Source organism: Tenrec ecaudatus, chromosome 1 (assembly GCF_050624435.1).
Source record: "Tenrec ecaudatus isolate mTenEca1 chromosome 1, mTenEca1.hap1, whole genome shotgun sequence".
Classification (NCBI taxonomy): domain Eukaryota; kingdom Metazoa; phylum Chordata; class Mammalia; order Afrosoricida; family Tenrecidae; genus Tenrec; species Tenrec ecaudatus.
Window position 1 is genome coordinate 220438936 of NC_134530.1, and position 19856 is coordinate 220458791.

At 39.7% G+C, this 19856-nt stretch overlaps 1 protein-coding gene across 1 annotated transcript in view; it reads right to left on the minus strand.

The window, feature by feature from the left end:
- Positions 1–19856, minus strand: part of KDM5B (lysine demethylase 5B) — a 78670-nt gene that overhangs the window by 40459 nt on the left and 18355 nt on the right. The window contains exons 2-5 of the mRNA XM_075528972.1: positions 13235–13312; positions 11807–11929; positions 11143–11313; positions 2007–2141 (exon numbers count right to left, since the gene is read on the minus strand). Coding sequence (XP_075385087.1) covers positions 2007–2141; positions 11143–11313; positions 11807–11929; positions 13235–13312 — 507 coding nt within the window. The remainder of the gene's footprint in view (positions 1–2006; positions 2142–11142; positions 11314–11806; positions 11930–13234; positions 13313–19856) is intronic.

The following is a 19856-nucleotide window of genomic DNA, read 5'->3' on the forward strand; positions in this document are numbered from 1 at the left end:
TTTATTTGTAATTAGAAATAAATATTTCACAATATATTATTATCTATTGTTTTTCTTATTAACCACTATGCTTTAATTATGTTCAATTTGTAACAATGAAAATACATCCTGCGTATCAGATATTTACATGATGATTCCTAACAGTACCGAAATCAGTTATGAAGTAGCAACAAAAAAATAATGTTATGGCTGGGGATCACCACCACATGAGGAACCATATTAAATAAAGGGTCAAGGCATTGGGAAAGTTGAGAACCACTACCAAAGGAGACGGAAAAACTGCCCTCTCCAAAGGAGCAGCCAAATGGTTGCAACCAGGGACTTTGGGGTTAGCAGCCCGGCAGTCAACCAGGACTCTAGTGGAGCTTCCAGGTCTCCATCAGTGGGGGCATTCTCACTCTTAAAAGTGCTGTAACTAAGAAATAGATGTGGAATCTTAGAAGTTACAAGAGTATTCTCCACTTTGAAAGGTCACAAAATCAGTGGATTGCAAAAGGAAAAAAAAAAAAAGGATTTCAGGGATTCAAAGTAAATGAGAATAAGTCTAAGACTGAATTGGGTACAAATTAAGGAATTCTAATACATAAATTGGGAACAACTCTTATTTTCTTCCTATTCCTTCGACTCCTCTTGTGTTTTATTCAATCATCATCAATCACGCTTCCAAAATATTAAAATTTCATTAGCCCAAAAGAGTTTATTGGTGCCCTCCAAAGTTTGCTGGTACTTATGAAAAATTTTGCTTCCAAAATGATTTCCTATTCAATCCTAATCATCTTTTCAATAGATTGTTATCCTACCTCGGACCTCCTTCTCCTCATTGAATATCTCTAAGCCAGAGTCACTTCTACTAAGCCTGAAGTACTGATACTTATGGGTAGAACAAATAAATGACACTGGCATCTTACAACACTGAAAGCATTTGTAGAATTCATTTTCTTTTGAATAAAAAGTCTATCGTTGTTATGAATCAGGCAACCCCTGTGAAAGGGTCGTTAGACACCTCCCCCAAGGGGTCGCGACCCACAGGTTGAGAACTGCTGCATCTAAAGCATGTCTTACATATTTACAGTGCTGCAACCAGAACTGATGTTTGATTAATGGACTTGCAGCATGCTATAGGCTTCAAATAACCTTGTTTACCTTTTTTAAGGCAATGTCCTTTATTGAAGAAAATATATCATCATTAAATTTTTTCATCTCCAACTTGCCTAAATGAAAAGCAATTCTCACATCTGTTCATTTCTTCAGAAAACAAATATCAGAACTTTTCATCTTTACCAGTGATTAAAATTCCAGAGACTGATTTAGAAGACCAATGAATCCAATATAAAAACGTTCAGCTCTAAAATGCTCCGCCCACACTACCCACCCCTGCATACTAATTCTCCACCAGCCTGGTGTGGGAGTGGGGTGGGAAACTACACGGCTCCGTTCTCAGCAGAAACCTCTCACAGCAGAAGAATCTGAAACCATTTTTTAAGCCTCTTGTTGCTCTTGGATTGTTTTCCCTCATGGTCTACTTTCTTCATTTAAAATCCCCTTGCTGCTCATTTTTTTAATATAAATATTTGCCTCTCATTCAATACTTCTTTGCAACAATTGTGAAAAATAGCTTCCACTGTTTCCTAACCTGTTTAAAAATCATTTCACCACCTATCTCCCTTATCTTCTGGCTTTTACCTCTGATCAACATAGCCTACCTTTGTGCAATCTAAATACCATCACAAAGAATGTCAATTCTTCCTCCTAAAGCTGTGACCACAAACAATTAAACTTCTGTCTGTTCTGGCAGCATAAACCTAGAAGAGTTCAAGATTTTTTGCCCCTTAGAAGACACAGTTCTCCCAAGTGGAAAAGCTACAACATACACAACACCCCACTGAAAAGGGTAACTAGGCTCAAAATGATGAGGAGCATATGTGTGCCCCAAATCTAGGGTCATTAGAGGCAATGGGACGAGGACCTGAGAACAAACATGCCAGCTCCACTTCAGGAACACTCACCTCCGCTCTCATGCGCTTTGCTCTTCTGGCTGGAGGGCATGTTTCCAAGGGCTGCACAGACTGCCTCTGGGGAATATCATGGGGCTTATATTCCTTGTCCTTTGTGTCTGTGGTCAGGTTTGGCTTCTGCAGACACTAGAATAAAACACCATTTGTATAGATGAATTGCCCTTCTTAGAAATTCTAAGAGAATTTCACTGGATTTTTCTTATGGCAAGGTACATTTTACTAGTATTTACATAGAAAACTAAGCAAGTGGAATCTTTAAGACAAAGCACTTTACAAACATGTAAAACAGGGGGCGGTTTCAAGAATTCAATTTTTAAAATCCCATTTTCTTTGTAACTCCATTTTTTTCACACCAACTTCTACAATGTGGCTGCTGTAGCTGCGACAGCTGGCTGCCAGTTGATTCTGACTCACAGTGACCCTGTGTGGCAGGGCAGAACTGCCCCGCAGCGCTTTCAAGGGTGTAAGGACTTTGTAAGAGCAGATTGCCACATCTTTCTCCGTATGAGCTGCTGGGGAGGTGAGCTGAAACTGCCAACATTTAGGTTCTCAGGGGCTTAAATATTATTTAAATGGGTGAATGGTATTACTTCACCAGCAATTCATTTTAACTGCTGTTGTCACCAGGTTACAACAGACTCATGGTACTCCCAGTTTATTTGTATGGGCAAGTGTCAATTAACTGAAGGCCCAAAAGGTCTTCTACCTCTAAAATTCACCGATTAAGAATATTCTGGGAAGTGGGGAGGTTGGAGCAATAAATAGCAAATACTGGTTTTCTAGGTTTTATGAATCTGTGGTTTTAAACATCCTTACCCATGTTCTGTATAGTCAGGGTATCATCTTAATTGAGAAAATTGACTGAAATATTCTTCCCAAGTTACTAGCGCTCCCACTTACCTTTAACAAAATCCTAACAAAGTTTGACATAAGGAAAGGTTAGTGGGGAGCCCACCACATTAAAATTTGGTTCTGATCAGGAAGGGATCTATGCCCACTTTTGCCTTTTTTTCTTGTTAGTTTGATTCTAAACTGGTTGTGAAAAGGTACTTAGGGCCAATGCAATGAAATATAATAAAATACTACCAAAGAACCTGATATTAATGTCACACAAGTACTCATAAGGGGACACAAAAAGACCACCAAAGGTATTTTTGAAAGCAGGGTCCCAATGTAGCCACATTGACATTTGATCAGCTATACCTGTACAAAGAGACACTGAATTAAGAACCTTTCCAAACTACGTACTAGATTCTGATGGTCACAGCTATCCTACTGTTTTCATTAACATAGTTTGCAGGGTGAAACCAGGGACTCAACAAGAGAACCAAACAAAGCACAAAGCAACCAATAGTCAAAATCTAGTGCTAGCGTTGCAGAAATATGGTGCACTGTGAAAAGCAAATACTCTACTGGCACATATTACTTGATGCCCTAAGTAATGAATCTAGCACTGGCACAATCATCTATGATTACTAAATAGTCTGGTTCATTTTCATTAAAATATACATAGATTGATCTCACCTGAAAAGGTAAACAGATCCCTAATTCTGTGGGCAGAATGGCTCCTTGGAGGCTTATAAAATTTGTACTTAGCCCGAGGAATGTGACTATACACTACACATGGCCCATGTAAATAGATCTTACAAAAAGTCAGCTTAAAATAAGAATTTAAAGTAACATACAGGTAGGATATAGATACGCCAAAAACTGTAGCATTTGAGAAACTCTCAAATCATTACTGATTCTTGGAAGCCTGAGAAAAGCTTTACCACAGAATAAACACTAATACAAATGGAGAGAAAATGCTTGTTTTGTTCTAGTGCTATAGGTCAGTGCCTTCAATTCTGTGACTATATCTTTGATTAATTTTATATTCAACACCAGAAAGTATGAGTGAAATGGGGAAATAAATAGCAATTGAGTTGAATCAATTCCTCAATATCATGGTCAGAAAATCAGATACCAAATATGTGGTCCCTGCCTTCACACCTCTTTTTAAAGTTCCACTTAACACTTAACATCATCTATGGTCCACTTCAATCAGTAGGGTTTTGGGGAAAACTATAATCAAACCCATTTTCTAAGAATATATATATAAAGAGCTTTATTATTTTGTTTCAAGCTAACATTTAAAAGGATACCTGACAATGTTCCCAATTAGAGCAGCCAGTCCACAGAGAGGACCACATGAATGTACCCACTATGAGACATGAAGCCCCTCACTGACCTATCATAGATAGCACTACAGAAGACAACAATAGAGAAACAGTGTAGGAACTGCACCTGATCTGATCCCACCACACCAAGGCAAAACACTAAGGGGGTGCAACACAACAGCAAGGGAATGGAGCGGCCAGGTCCCCAGGGAATGTGAAGGTAGACTTTGGGGCCAGGACGTGGCACCCCAACAGACTGGACTGGAAAACACTCCTAAAGGCCAACAAATGATCCTTGAACTAACTACAAGCTCTTCTTTCTTATTGTGATTTGTTTTGTTGTCATTGGTTTGTTGTTCTTTTTTTGCAGAGTGTTGCATGGTTTTGCTCTGTCTTTTTGTGCATGTTATTCTCTCCCCAGGTCTGTCTAAATAAGGAGCAAACAACAGGACCGACAATTATGGGGGTACATGGGAGAGGGAGAGGTGGGAGGAAAGGTAGTGGTGTTAACAAACCCAGGGAAAAGGGAACAATAAGTGATCCAAATCGGTGATGAGGAGGGTGTAGGATGCCTGGTAGGGCATGATCAAGGATAATGTAACCAAGAGAAATTGCTGAAACCCTGGTGGGGACTGAGCATGATATTGGAACAGGAGAAAAGTCAAAGAAAATAGAGGTAAGAGCTGGGAGGCAAAGGGCATTTATAGAGGTCTATATAAGGACATGTACATATGCAAACATATTTATATATGAGGATAGGGAAATAGATCTATGTGCATATATTTGCAGGTTTAGTATTAAGGTAGCAGAAGGACTCAAGTACTCCCTCAATGCAAGAATACTTTCTTCTATTTAAATTGGCATTCTACGATGCTCACCTTCCTGACACAAACGCTGAAGACAAATGGGTGCATAAGCAAATGTGGCGAAGAAAGCTGATGGTGCACGGCTATCAGAAGATACAGCGTCTGGGGTCTTAAAGGCTTGAAAGTAAATAAGCGGCCATCTAGCTTAGAAGCAACAAAGCCCACATGGAAGAAGCACACCAGCGGGGAGCAAATGTTTTGAGACTGATGGGGGACAATGAATGCACAAATGTGCTTTACACAATTGATGTATGTGTGGATTGTGTTAAGAGTTGTATGAGTCCCTGCATTTCCTTCCATGTTCACTGACAGTCTGGTAAGCAAAGCAGTCCGAGCAGGAAATAGGAAATGCAGAAATAGGTTTTGTCTGGTTGCATATAATCTTTGCTCTTTTTAAGTTCTGTGAGCTCTAAAATGTATTTTTGGGTTACTTAAGTGTGTTTGACAAGACAGCTTGGTATTTCTTTTCAGAACAATGACTTTCATATTGCAACAACCTTTGTAAGAACCACTCAAATAAACTCTCTTAAAAAGGCAAAAAAAGAGTTGTATGAGCCCCTAATAAAACGATTTAAAAAAACAGAAAATGAGAATTCATTAATTTTTGCAGTCTATGATTTTGTGTCTTAAAAAAATTATAAAAACTCATTAAAACAGATATTTGACTTTAACATTAAAAAAAAAAGCATACCAGCCTGTGCAATCACGAGGTGTCGAAGGGATCAGGTATCAAGCATCATCAGAACAAAAACTCTTACCATAGTGAATGAAGGGTGGAGTGCAGAGTGAAGACCCAAAGCCCATTTGTAGACAACCAGACATCCCCTTATAGGACATCCCCTTACAGAAGGGTCACCGGGAGGAGACAAGCCAGTCAGAGTGTGATGTAGCAACAATGAAAAATACAACTTTCCTCTAGTTCCTAAATGCTTCCTCTGCCCCACCCCCCCTACGCACCCCCATCATGATCCAAATTCTACCTTGCAAGTCTAGCTAGACCAGAGGATGTACACTGGTACAAATAGGAACTGGAAACACAAGGAATCCAGGGTGCATGATCCCTTCAGGACCAGTGGGGTGAGTGGTAATATTGGGAAGATAGAGGGAGGGTGGGTTGGAAAGGGGGAACTGATTACAAGGATCTACACGTGACCTCCTCGCTGGGGGACGGACAACAGAAAAGTGGGTGAAGGGAGACGTCGGACAGGGAAAGACGACAAAATAATAATTTCTAAATTATCAAGGGTTCATGAGGGAGGGGTGAACGGGGAGGGAGGAGAAAAAATGAGGACCTGATGCCAAAAACTTAAGGGGAGAGAGCAAATGTTTTGAGAATGATGAGGGCAATCAATGTACAGATGTGCTTTACACAAGTGATGGATGGATGATGATAAGATTTGTATGGACCCCTAATAAAATTATTAAAAGTAAATAAATCTAAAAATATTAATGAAAAATAATAAATACCTTACAAAAGGAAATAAAATTCTTGAAATACCCCCTCCCCCCAAAAAGGACACCTAATGTGTTTGTTTTACATCTAATGCTCTCGCGTGCATACTGTAATCTTTACATGAAAAAAAGGGATTTGGAAGTGATTGCTCTCATCACCTAGCACCCTACTGAGATAGAGCACTCCTGTGTGGTGATAGGAGTGAGGATCTGCTCCACTGGACCAGGACGTCACCCCACTGACGCTAGGCTGGAGCTCAGCGTTTTGCAGGAATTCCTTCACTGTACATTTTGTTTTTCTTTGTAAACTACATCCTATGGTCTCCAATTCTACTTTTCCCTATGTATTTATTTTCAACATACAGAAATAGGCACAAAGATTTACAGAGAATGATCATCAGATTACTGTAACAGAGAGAGAGAGAAAAAAAATCGAGGCAACATAAAGACTCAACAAGGAAAATCAAGCCCAGACCTGGCCATAAAAATGCAGCACTATAGCCATTAGAAACCGTGTCTTCCCCAAAAGGAAGCGGTGGGAAGTAGGGGCCTTCAAAACTGTCAGTGATAGTCAAATGTTCCTGGTGTGTACAGTGGTGGTGGGAGGAGAACTGGATATAATACTGTCTATGAAAAGCAAACCCTCTTTAAGTGGAGAGCAAATGCCTTGAGAATGATTGGGGCAGGGAATGTATGGATGTGCTTTATACAATTGATGTATGTATATGTATGGATGGTGATAAGAGTTGTATGAGTCCCTAATAAAATGTAAAAAAAGAAAAGAGGAGAAAAAAATGATTAGGGCAAAGACCGTACAGATGTGCTTTATACAATTGATGTATGTATATGTATGAACTGTGATAAGAATTTAATGAGCCCCTAATGAATTGTTAAAATTTAAAAAAAAGAAAAGCAAACCCTCAATTTTGCAGATACTTTATTTGGGTATATGTACATGTGTGTATAAAAATAACCTTGAACAAAGTAACAGGAGTGACCTTATTTTCGTCAAACTTTCTGGGGTTTGTAGCCTTTTTACAGTGAATATGCATCAGTGTCTAGAATATACTTTGCACACAGTATCTCAATAAATGATTATGTGCCATATATGTCTTCTTTTTTTAACATTCATGTATGTGTTCTTCATCAAAGGGTTTCTATTTGTAGCTATTCTTTTCAGATTGCTCTGGTTGTCTAAATGCTGGTACTACTTTCTCTCTACAAATATAAATCATATGTTTTTAAAATGCTGGAACCCACACAGCAAGTATGCACTTTCTCCTATTATCCACTGTGACTTCCACACTGAGATGGGAAGAACTGAAGAAGAAAAACTTAAGTTTACTACAGGCAACTATATCTGGCTCTATGAAAAGCATGCAGTGTTTAAAGAAATTTCATCCTCATTAAATATTCTTAAAATTAAGCCAACAACATTTTAAGAGTCAGATTGGTCACCTTTCCCTAAACAAAAAGAGAGTTCATCTGCAGTAAAGGGAAGATACACAATGCAATAAAACTGGCAGGACTTAAAGATTACAAATGGTGTGGTGATAAGGCCATTGTGTTAGAGGTTCTTGAGTGATTCCTACTCACAGCACCTCACAGGGCTTCTTGACTGTAATCTTTACTGAGCAGATTTCCAGGACTTTCTACTGCAGAAAGATAGGATGGGGTCAACTTGCAAAGCGATATGCAAAAGGCCAATTGATTAGAGGCTTGCTGTCTGAAACTATATTACCTTCCCATCTTCAGCTGTAAAAAACCCTAGTGTTAAAGTGCTAGTAGTTGCTCACTGGGCTGCTAACATCAAAGCCATCAAAGCCAGTTCAAAACCATCAGCCACTCTGCAGGAGAAAGAAGAGGTTTTCTACTCCCATAAAAAGTTATTGTCTCGGCCCCCTAACAGAGGGGTCTAGGGGAGGAGATGGGTCAGTCAGGGTGCGATGTAGCACCGATAAAGAACACAGCTTTCCCCCAGATCCTGGGTGCTTCCTCCCCCGCCCAACTACCATGATCCGAATTCTACCTTGCAAGTCTGGATAGAGCAGAGGTTGTGCACTGGTGCATATAGGAACTGGAGGCACAGGGAATCCAGGGTGGATGATACCTTCAGGACCAGGGGTGTGAGGGGCGATACTGGAAGAGTGTAGGGTGAGTGGGCTGGAAAGGGGTAAGTGATTACAAGGATCTACATGTGACCTCCTCCCTGGGGGAGGGACAACAGAGAAGGGGATGAAGGGAGACGCCGGATAGGGCAAGATATGACAAAATGATAATTTATAAATTATCAAGGGCTCATGAGGGAGCGGGGAGCAGGGAGTGAGGGGGGGGAGGAAAGAGGACCTGATGCAAAGGGCATAAGTGGAGAGCAAATGCTTTGAAAATGATTAGGGCAAAGAATGTACAGATGTGCTTTATACAATTGATGTATGTATATGTATGCACTGCGGTAAGAGTCGTATGAGCCCCTAATAAAATGTTTTTTTAAAAAAAAAGTTATTGTCTCGGAAACCCACAGGGGCAATTCTACCCTGGTCTTACAGCATCACTATGAGAGTTTACTCAGTACTTGTGTTTTTGTTGTTTTTTCTTTCTCTCTAATTTTAAGACATATGGTACAGTCACAATTTTGCAAACGATAGGAAATAATTCAAAGGGTATGATATTACATTCTAACAAGGCCTGAAATAAGCGAGAAGTTTCTAAATAATAGCTTTATTTTTATTCCTGCAAGTGGTTGTATCTAAAAGACTTTAAAAAATAAACACCACTTTTTAAAGGTAACCAAAAAAATCATTCAATACATACTGTGGAGTGAAATTTATTAGTATGTTTCTTTTACCCAGGTCTCTGGAACTCCCACCAAAAGATTGGATAGGACTGTGCTCACAGTGTGTGTGTAACTAACAAAAGGAATTTTTTGGGTCTTCTTACCAAGCCCTGGCTATAAGGATAAGTCATTCTGGATGAACAGGTAGGGAGAGACCCCAAGGTCTCTCACTTCTGAAAGTGTGTGTCTAAACACATGTTGAAGATTTCAGTCTGAAGTGGGAGAGGGCACTGAGACCAGAGACACCACAGGCTTTGGAAAGGAGACTGACAGGAACAGGGCTACTACTGGGTACGTTTCTCCTTTTTTTCTTAAATCATGCTATTGGGAGCTCATATAACTTTTATCACAATCCATACATATATCCATTGTGCCGAGCACATTTGTACCATTTGTTGCCATCATTCTCAAAACATTTTATTTCTACTTGAGCCCTTGGTATCAGCTCCTCCTTTTTCCCCTTCCCTTCCCGTCCCCACATCCCTCACGAACCCTTGATAATTTAAAAATTATTGTCATGTTTTGCACTGTCCAGTGTCTCCCTTCACCCACTTTTCTGTTGTCCATCTCCCAGGGTGGGGGTTCTATGTGGATTCTTGTGATCGGTTCTCCCTTTCTCCCCCAGGGTACATGTTCTCCTTTACCTGACCAAGACTAGAGAACTGTGAGACCAAGTGACAGGTGGGCTGGCTTCCTGGCCTCTGGAGGCTAAAGCCAGGTCAAGAAACTTGTCCAGCGGCTAAAGAGACCAATATCCTTACTGTTGGCTGATCCTGACTTGTGGTAAGCTATTAAACTTCCTTAATAAACCCCCTTTGTTGTATTTTCTCTACGTTCTATGTGACCACTGCAATGAATTACCAAACCCAGTGTAGATGTAGAGTGGCGTGGGACAAATGGTTGGTGTCCAAGTAGGTAAAGGAAGATGGACCATGGAGGCTTGTCTGACCTCTGCCTCGTGGCAACAAAGTCAGAGGAGGTCGGGTGTGTACTATATGCCACTTATTGCAGAAACTCTAAGAAAGGCTTTACTGAAGTATGAATTCTCCGATGGCACTAATAAATGGAAGGCTGCTAACCTCGCAGTTGGTAGTTCAGCCATTCCTTGAAAAGATTCATAGTCTCCAAAACCCTGTAACAGGGGTGCTCAGAGTAGGGATCATCACAGTGGGTTTGGTTTTATCCCTCCCCAATATCAACATTCTCTCAGAAAATCTCCTGGAGAGCTCAGTGGACAGAAGAGACAGGCAAATTACATCTGAGGTTGTATGAGCCCCAGTGGTGTCTGCACACTAGGCACAGAGCCACCCAATGCTTCCACAGGTTACTGTCTTCTCTAAAAGGAGCTTGGTGGGGAGTTGGCTCAGCACTTGGGTTACTAGCCAAAAGGGTTGGAAGCCAGTCACTGCTCCACAGTGAAGGTGTGGCGACCTTCTGTGAAGATGACAACCCTGAAAAACCTGCCCGGCATATGATAACCATCGGGCCTGAATGCAAACTAAAAGCCCTAACACAGTCAGCAAATAGTCCTGATAAGAACAAAGGCCTGTGGTTGAGTTGCTAGCTTTTCACAGTAGGAGCCCATTTTCTGTACAATTCCATTCATTCCAAAAACAAACTTTTAAATATCTGGTCTCAACACAGAAAAACCCTAGATACTAAAAAAATTTTTAAACAAAACAAAAACAGACCCTGAATATTAAAGAATCCATGAAACACGTGTCTTGCAGATGTGATCAAGGCTTTGTGGTTCGTCCGAGCATGAGCGCATCCCGGAAGCCATGAAATGAAACCGTTACGTCGGGCCCAGCACTCACCCTCAAGCTGTCTCCAGACAGGAACAAATTGTAGGGATTCAGAATTCGCTCGTAATGCCCTCTGATGTGCGAGCCCACTGCCTTGCCAGGAGCAAAGCCCATCTTGGTGGCAATTTTGGTCCATTTTCTATCCTTGCAAACCACCGCAAATCCACCTTCTTCAGCAACTAGCTGTTAAATAAAGTAGCAGGAGATTAGCATCACCTCATGCTAGTATAACTCCAAGGACCATTAGCCATGGCCATTCAAGGCTGAAAAAAATATTTTCAAAATACATATCCCAGCTTGGGGGTCAGAGAGTTTACATTATACATTTTAAGGTGGAAAATCAGTTCATCTCTTTTAGGCAAATCTTCAAAACATTTTGTCCCCAATATAGAGGCTTGCTTGGTTATACTGACAAAAATCTCTGTAAACTAAGGCACTTAGGAAGCATGACAGCAAGCTGTTTTCTTTTGTTTTGTTTTGAAGTGATAAAATGCAGGTATTCTAAAAGATAAGGCCTTCCACCAAACCTAACAAGTCCACCCTCCTATCCTGGTCTTAATCCTTGAATAAAAAACCTCACTTTATGTGCTTAAAATAACAGCTACGCCCTTTAAAGACAAGTTCAAATTAACTTTGTCAGGGTTACTATTAACTAAAGGGATCGCAGACCTTTTACCTTATTGAGCTGAAACAAGTCCAAGATCTTCCTCTCCACGTGTGGGATTTTTAGAGTACTTCCTTGTAATTCCCAGTATTTTGCAATCTGGTCCAAGAAATTCAATTTTACACGAGTTTGTGCCTAAAGACAAAGAATTTGATTTTAACCTCATTTATTTTAAAGCTATAGGTGCTTGTAAATTATATTTAGACTTCTATTTATACAGAGAACTCCACCTCATCAGATGCCATTCTGTAAACCTCGCATGACGTAAGCAAGCACTCTAACAGCTACCTCACATCAAAAGAGGCGTAAATTTTACATTCAATGTTAAAACTATATAAGTGAGCATCTGTATGCCCAGCTTGGTCTTTTTAGAACCGAATATTTTGCTAAAGCTATATTCTCCACAAATTTAACTCTCAAAACAGTGATTTTATTATCAATTTTAATAACCCCTGATATTTTTAAAAGCAACATAAAGCATCATTGTAACAAGTCATTGTTTTCAAAATTGTCTTTTTCTTTCCTCTTCTCCAACAATGTTCAGAAGTTCTAAATAACATCCTGAGACTGAGGTTAGCACCCACTTCACCTCCTTAGCTTTCCTGCTTAAGCATTTTCCATTTTATTTATATATTTTTTGCATTTTCCATTTTAACCTGCTTACTGCTCAAACGAGATATTATCCAAGTCCAGAGTACCATCATGTTCCACTTAACTAACAAATGTGTAGTTCTGCATAAAAATAATGCTGAACACCTAAAATCATATCTGTGAGCGATGCTCTCAAATAGTGATTTTCAATATCGCATCCCCATCATATCCACCTCACACTTTTACTAGCAGTTTACCAATTGGCTGTGAAAGGTGGAACCTGTGTAAAGCAAAGACATGTCAGAGAAGGAACACACAAATATTTTCCACTAAGAAAGAGTCATAGAACAGTTATAAGAACTACCCTCCTAGATGGAAACCCTCCAATGGCCAGGAAAACAAGACCTTCCAACTCCCACAGGTTTCAACAAACTAGATTTGTCTGTTCTCTGGAGTATCTATCTCCTGTATACTCCACCCCTCCTTAGGGAACTATAATAATGTATTATTAAACCTAAGTTAGATTATGGAAAGAGCTAGAGAACTATTCTTCATTAAGTGGTTTTTCAAAGTAGATGCCAATCAAAACTTGAACACTAGTAGTTGTTACTGAAAAGGATTTAAGTACAGTAATTAATTAATTAGCCAACCAAAATACAATGAAAGACAAAAAGAGCAGAGCTTGGAAAAGGAAACTAGAATTGATGGGAGGGTTTTATTGACATTTGCTTTCCTACAAAATTCATTATTGGCTTCTGTAAAATTGCCAGATTGGTATCAAAGCCTCTTCAAAGAGGTCCGGGTCCCCTCTGGAATACAAACAAGTAAGCAAACAGGTCAGGGCACTACCTCCAATTCATTCAGCCTCTGGATACGTGGGGTAAAATGAAGTTTGTCCACATCACATGCAAAGGGTGGCTGCCAATCCTGCAGGGAAAGCAAAGGCTTCATTAGTAGGTTTTGGTGACATTTTAGATATTACATTAGAATTGAAAACCCAGGTTATGGAAAATGAAACAAAACAGGTCCTCTCTAATCCGTTTCTCAATTTTTCCAGCTGGGCAGCAGAAAAATATGAGTGCTCTTCCCCAAATGAAAGATGTGACCTACACACAGACCCTCTCCCCTGCACTCTGCTGCTTCCAGGACATGTCATGGTAGCCTACCACTGATAAACAAATCCCTCTCCTGGGGGAATGAGACTTTGGCTTCTTTATTTCCATCTATTTCTCAATATAACTAAAATCTTGTCAAATTATCTATAAAATACCATGTACTTTTTTCAAATCTAGGCATAATGTTTTAGAAAATTGATAAATTATATTGGGGCAAATTACTGCCACCCAAATACATGTGTAAAATTCTCCCTAATAAATCCACTGGCAGCTTTTTAGAAGAATGGCTATGATGAAGACATAATCAGAAAAGAAAAATGTGCAAACTATATAAATGGAGAAACCTGGAAGAACTTTGTTATTTACCACATAAAGAATAATAAAAAGGTATGGTGATTAGGCTGTTACAGATCTCTATTGGTGTGGTAGGATTGCTCTTATTGTTAACAGCTTTAAGATAGAAAAATGAAACATTAGTAATACAGACAGTAAAAGTTCAATGGTTGCTGTCTTTGGTGGTAAAGCAGTTATGAAGTCTAAAACCTGACAAAGACACATCCATCACCTGGATGAGGGAGACCACTATGAGGAGGCCCAAAAGGGCCTCTAAGGATTAACAACCAGGTTGTGAGTTAAGCAAGGTTCAGGGCCAAGGAAAATGTCGCTAATTTATGATTGGTGGCAGAACAACAAATCAGTTACAGATGGGACTACACAAGTAGGAACAGGACCATGACTAGGACATAATATCAGCTAGAAGAGTTTACAAGTTGAAGATTGGTCCAGGGCCTTCTGGAAGGCAAACAGGGAAGGACTGATAGAGCATGCCCTATAACTATGCAACTCCCCTTACTCTCCCCTATTATATGGTGACCTCCCATCAAGGCACACACAAGCAGGTTCCTAAAAGAGACTGACCTCCCTAGGCTGGCTGCAGAGGGTGGTACATTCTGCCTGATAACAAGACCAACTACATTCTTAAGGAAAATCAGAAAGAATTCAATGGAGGCTTGAGCTGGGTGAGGATGCTGGGCAATCTGCAAATGGAATTTGGAATTTCACTGTCACTCATACCAAAAAGCAAACTAAACTCACAACCAAGATGTCAATGTCAACTTACAGAGTGAGGGGTGGTAGCAGCCCCTGGTTAGCATTGGACTGTTAACCCTAAAATCAGCAGTTTGAAACTGCCAGCCAAGATAGGGCTTTCTAATTCCCTTAGAGTTACAACCAGAGAAGGGGTTCTACCCAGCCCTATGTGTATCTATGAGTCGGAATCTACTTGGTGGCAGTGACAGGACAGGGCAGAACTGCTCCTGTGAGTTCAATTCTACTTGGAAGTAGAAAGCCTATCTTTCTCTTGCAGAGTGGCTAGTAGTTTCAAACTGCTGACCTTGAGGTCAGCAGCCAACAGCCAACATTTAACTTCTCCACTACCAGCCAGCACTCCTACTGTCATACAGATAACCTTATGCAAATGGAGTGCTTAGGATTTAAGCTCTAATACAATTCCACCCTCTGCAGTATCATTTTCTCTTATGTCCTTCCCCACTTCAAATATGTACAGAGAATCAATGTATGTCTGTAACTATGGAAGCTGCTACTGGGAGTATTAAAAACAAAAGCCCTACTACCATCAAGTTGATTGGATGACAGTGACATTAAACAGGGTTTCCCTATTTAAGCAGACAGCCTCAGAAGCCGCCTCAGCTCTCTCAAGGAATGCTAGTGAGTTTGAACTGCTGGCCTTTTAGAGGGTGTACAAAGTTAATAGTTTATGTTAAAAAAAAACTAATGAAATCATTTCAGAGCATATAATTTCATTAAAAGCTTCATTGATGTACGTGTAGTTTCCTCCTGGCTATAATAGAAAATGAGAGAAAGACTGTGTGTCATTTTTGAGATCTTTGTTTAGCTACAAAGCTCTACTTCCCTGCATTTGGAATACTCATTGTCATATGAAAACCTAGCTAGTCTTAGCACAGTCTAGCCTGGGGGGTGGAGGTGGAGTGGATGTCTAGCCTGGGCATAGGGTGGATGGATAGACAGGACAGATGTGGTGGTTTTGGTCAGTGAAAAGGCTACAATACTCTAATGGGCTAGTGTTTGGGGACAAAAAACTATCCGTACACAGCCAATGAGGTAACCATTTAGAAACAAGGTAATTTTTTTGGTTTAACACGTATGTATGTATGTACGTATATACGTACGTATGTATGTATGTATGTATCTCAAGGGGCTATGGGGGAATAAAATACTTAACTAACCACTACCAATAAAATAGAGCAGGAATATATTTTCATCATAAATGGTCAGCATTTCCATACCAAATAGGTAGTAATCTCTAAGCTGTGCAATAAAAATTCCCTGCTGAGAAAGTTTAGTTTTTAACTTTCTTTTAAAAACTTAAAAGTTCTTTTTAACCCTTTAAAAAAAGTTCAACCATTTATTTGAAAGATCAATTGTTTTCTTTAGCACACACAAAAAAAACACGTATTCCTTGGGAAGGCAATTAAGTAAAAATCCTCAGGAGAGGCCTGAAAAACACCAGGTAAATATTTTCCTTGGCCCAAACACTAACTTAGCAACAATTTATATCACATGGAACTGAAGGAAGTTTCAAAAATAAGATCAAACAGACTTCCAAAAGGATGCTAAAGATTTTTTTTAATCCATGAAAATTCATTCTGAAAATAATGCTCTACTAAAATCTACCCTTTAATAGCAGAGCAATGGCTACATATTGGGGTTGTAAACCACAAGACCAGCAGTTCAAAACCACCACAGCTCCTCAGGGAACAAGAAGAGGCTTTCTACTCAGAAATCAGTTTGCCCTATAGGGTCGCTATGAGTTAGAATTGACTCGATGGCAGTGAGTTTGAGTTTGAATTATCATTTTGGGATCTGATAATTAGCAAAATGAGAAAATATATCCTCTAAGGAGGCTTAGTAAGTTGGTTCTGTGACTCCCTGTGGGCAAAACCAATTAAAAGTTGGTGTCAAAAGCACATTCTTGTTAGCTTACATAGAATAATATTACCTAAAGACCAAAGCTTTATTAGTGCCATTATTTCATCCATTTTTTGCAATTACCAGGTTAACATAATGGATAAATGTAGTAAATTTTCTAAACTAATTTTTTAAATCAACTTTCTTCTTTTTTGGTATATTAGAGCTTAGGTTCTGAGTATCTCCAGTTTACAAAAGGCAATGGATGGCAGTGACAGCTCCAAATCCATTTGCAGTGTCCCCATAAGCTGCCACAGAACTCTTTATGGCCTTTAGGTTGTAGATAAAGAATCTTGCCCTCGGGCAGAATGCCTTGGAAAGTAGATTACTTTCACTTTCTCCAGCCAGCCTAGGGAGAGGCAGTCTCTCCAGGGGGCTTGCCTGGCTGTGTCCTTGGTGAAGGTCATGATACAGTGCAAGGGGTCACAAAGTCATGAGTCCTGCAGTCATTCTTGCCCTAGCTGCCTTGGTTGGAAGGCCCTAGCCTAGACTCGGCCAGCCCTCCACCGCCTGCTTACATACTTGTGTCTCAATCGCAGTCCTGTCATGCTCCTGTAGTCCCACCTCTAATTATGATGTCTTGATTTGCCACCAATCAGGAATTTGTGAGTTTCCTTTGTCCCAAGAATCCTGACTGGAAAGAATCCAAAGAAGCCATTGTGACCTCATGAAAATGGCCTCCCTCCTCCAGATAAAGTGTCTGTGTCTCTTTTGAAACTAAACAAATGTTCTGCTTAAATTGAAATATTTGGGGTTGGGGTACTTTGGCACGATAAAACACTAAATTTTTTGACAAAAGAAAATTTAGTAAAAATAAAGATAATCTAAAAACTTTTCAAGTTGGGCTAAATACATAACATAATATGAAATGTAACTTAAAATATTTTCTCATTGATTTAATGGTTTCATGTCCATAAAACATCTGCAGAAATGCTAAGGGTACAAGCAAGCACACCCAAACCATTACAAATCTCTTTTTAAAAAAAAAAAAAAAGCTCCTTTACCTGAGCCCATTCCAAAGCCTAATTGTCCCTGATGGGTGTCTATCAGAAAAACTTTGTAATACAAAGGCCTGTATTCAGCATCTTCCAATAGAAATGAAATGCTAACTCCTCCCTTTCCTTCTTAAGAACCTTAGCAGGACACTTGCCTGCAGCTTCCTTTAATTAGCCACACAATTGCAAAGGCTGTTTCAAGACCTACTAAACACAAGGTAAAGGACTCTCCTGTTTTCCCAGGCTGAGGTCAACAGCTGGAACCCACCAGTTAGACCAGTGGTTCTCAACCTTCCTAATGCCTGGACCCTTTATAATACAGTTCCTCATGTTGTGGTGACTCCCAACCATGGGAAATGCCTTTTCCAATGGTCTTAGGCGACCTCTGTGAAAGGGTTGTTAGACCCCCAAAGGGGTCAGAGTCCTACAGGATTAGAAGCGCTGATTAGACAAAGGAGCAGCTCTACTCAAACTCACTGCCCTCTAATGTTAAACACACTGGTGCTGTCACCCTGCTGTTCCTGAAATCATCACCTGTCCCTCACAGAGTACAAAGAAACTCTCAAGTCTGTTATCAGTGCCTTCCTTAGGATTTCCAATAAGCAGACTACAGAACTGGCTGCTAAATCTCCCCTGGGGGTGTTTGAACCACCTACCTCATGGCTAGTCCACAAGCAGTTAGCTATTGTGTGCCACCCAGTCACACTGCCCAAGTTCAGATGCTGCCTCTACTTTGTGGCCTTGTACCAATTACTCTATCACCCTGTCTATCCTGTCAGCCTCAACTAAGGGTGACCCCATGTATAATGGAACAAAATGCTCTACCCTGGTCCTGTCGTCCCTCTGGTTTTTCATGACTGGATTTCTGAAATAGATTACTAGACTTTTCTTCATCTTCTGTGTCGTTAGTCTAGATTCTCAGCAAGATCCTGTTCAACACCAGAGTAACAGTCCCATCTCCACGGAAAGGTAAAGCCTGGGTGCAGGTGTCAGAGCTTTACAGAATATAAACCTTTTTTTTTTAAGTCATCTGTTATTTAGGAAACATTTATGTTGCAAAGCTTTAGTTTCCTGGGGACCTAACAATCTTTTTTTTTTTAAACATCAGGTTTACAGATGTTTCTCATATACCTATTTTTACTGATGTACATCAAATTCACACATAAGTATACACTATTAACTTATAAATGAAACTATGTGACACTATATATTTTTATAAAAACTTATAATATTTAACCTTATACGATATCTGAAATACTGGGTTCGAAGTTGTTACTTGGGGCGAGGGGTGGTCAGTATGCATATCTCCACTGCATTGTCTGTCTTTACATCTGATATCTGAACAATTTTTTGATTGCTCTTATTTAATACTGAAATAATGCGTTCATTAATGAAACTGATTTACTGGGTGTGATTAATATTCCATTTACATTCATGTCAAATACTCAGAGATAGGTATATCATAGAGAATTTCTAGATTAGAAAGTTTGGGTGAAATTTTGGATAAACATTTCTCTCATTAAATGGATAAGTCAGAATGAATGGTTTCTGTAATTTTAGTTGAGGAAATCAAAATGTGTCAAAGTGACCCCTCCGGTAAATGGAATGTTAAAGTAGAATAAGTAGTTATGTGTGCTTGAAGAGCTTCTCATCAGGCCATTTTGACTGAAGAGTAGAGGTAGATAATAAATAAGCAATGATTTGCTGAACCTGAGACTACTGGGGTGACAATGGAATTCAAGTTTGTGCTCTTAAAGATAATGGAACCTTGGTGACACAATGGCTGAGCACAGCTTCAGGCAGCAGCAGGGGAGATGACTTGGTGGCCTGCCTAAACACCTTGAGGGCACAAACTGTGAGCTAAACTACTCAGTTTCCCGTGTGTTCACCATTCCAAACTGCTTCGTGTTTTATTTTTGCTTTGTTTATTGCTTGTTTTATGTTTTAATTTGTTGTTGGTTTTTATTTTTCATGTTTTCTTGTATGCAAAGTGCAGGTAAAATAGAGACAGTAACTGGATTAATGGTTCCTGGTTGGGGGATAGTAGGGGGAAATGGGTATGACAATGAAGAAATGCTTATGTGCTTGACACGATGGATGGATGGATGGATGCATGGATAGATTGTGATAAGAGTTGTAGAAGCCCCCAAAAAATGATTTTTTAATGCTCTAAAACAGACTGTGATGATCAAACTAAACTACTGAATTATATGATACATGAATTATATGCCAATAAATAAACTATTGGGAGAGGGGAAGTAATGCTTATTATTAAAACATTAGAAAATGCATCTCAAGAAAATTAGCTATATGCCCAGAGCAAGCTATAACCTATCTTGCTAGTCTTTTCTA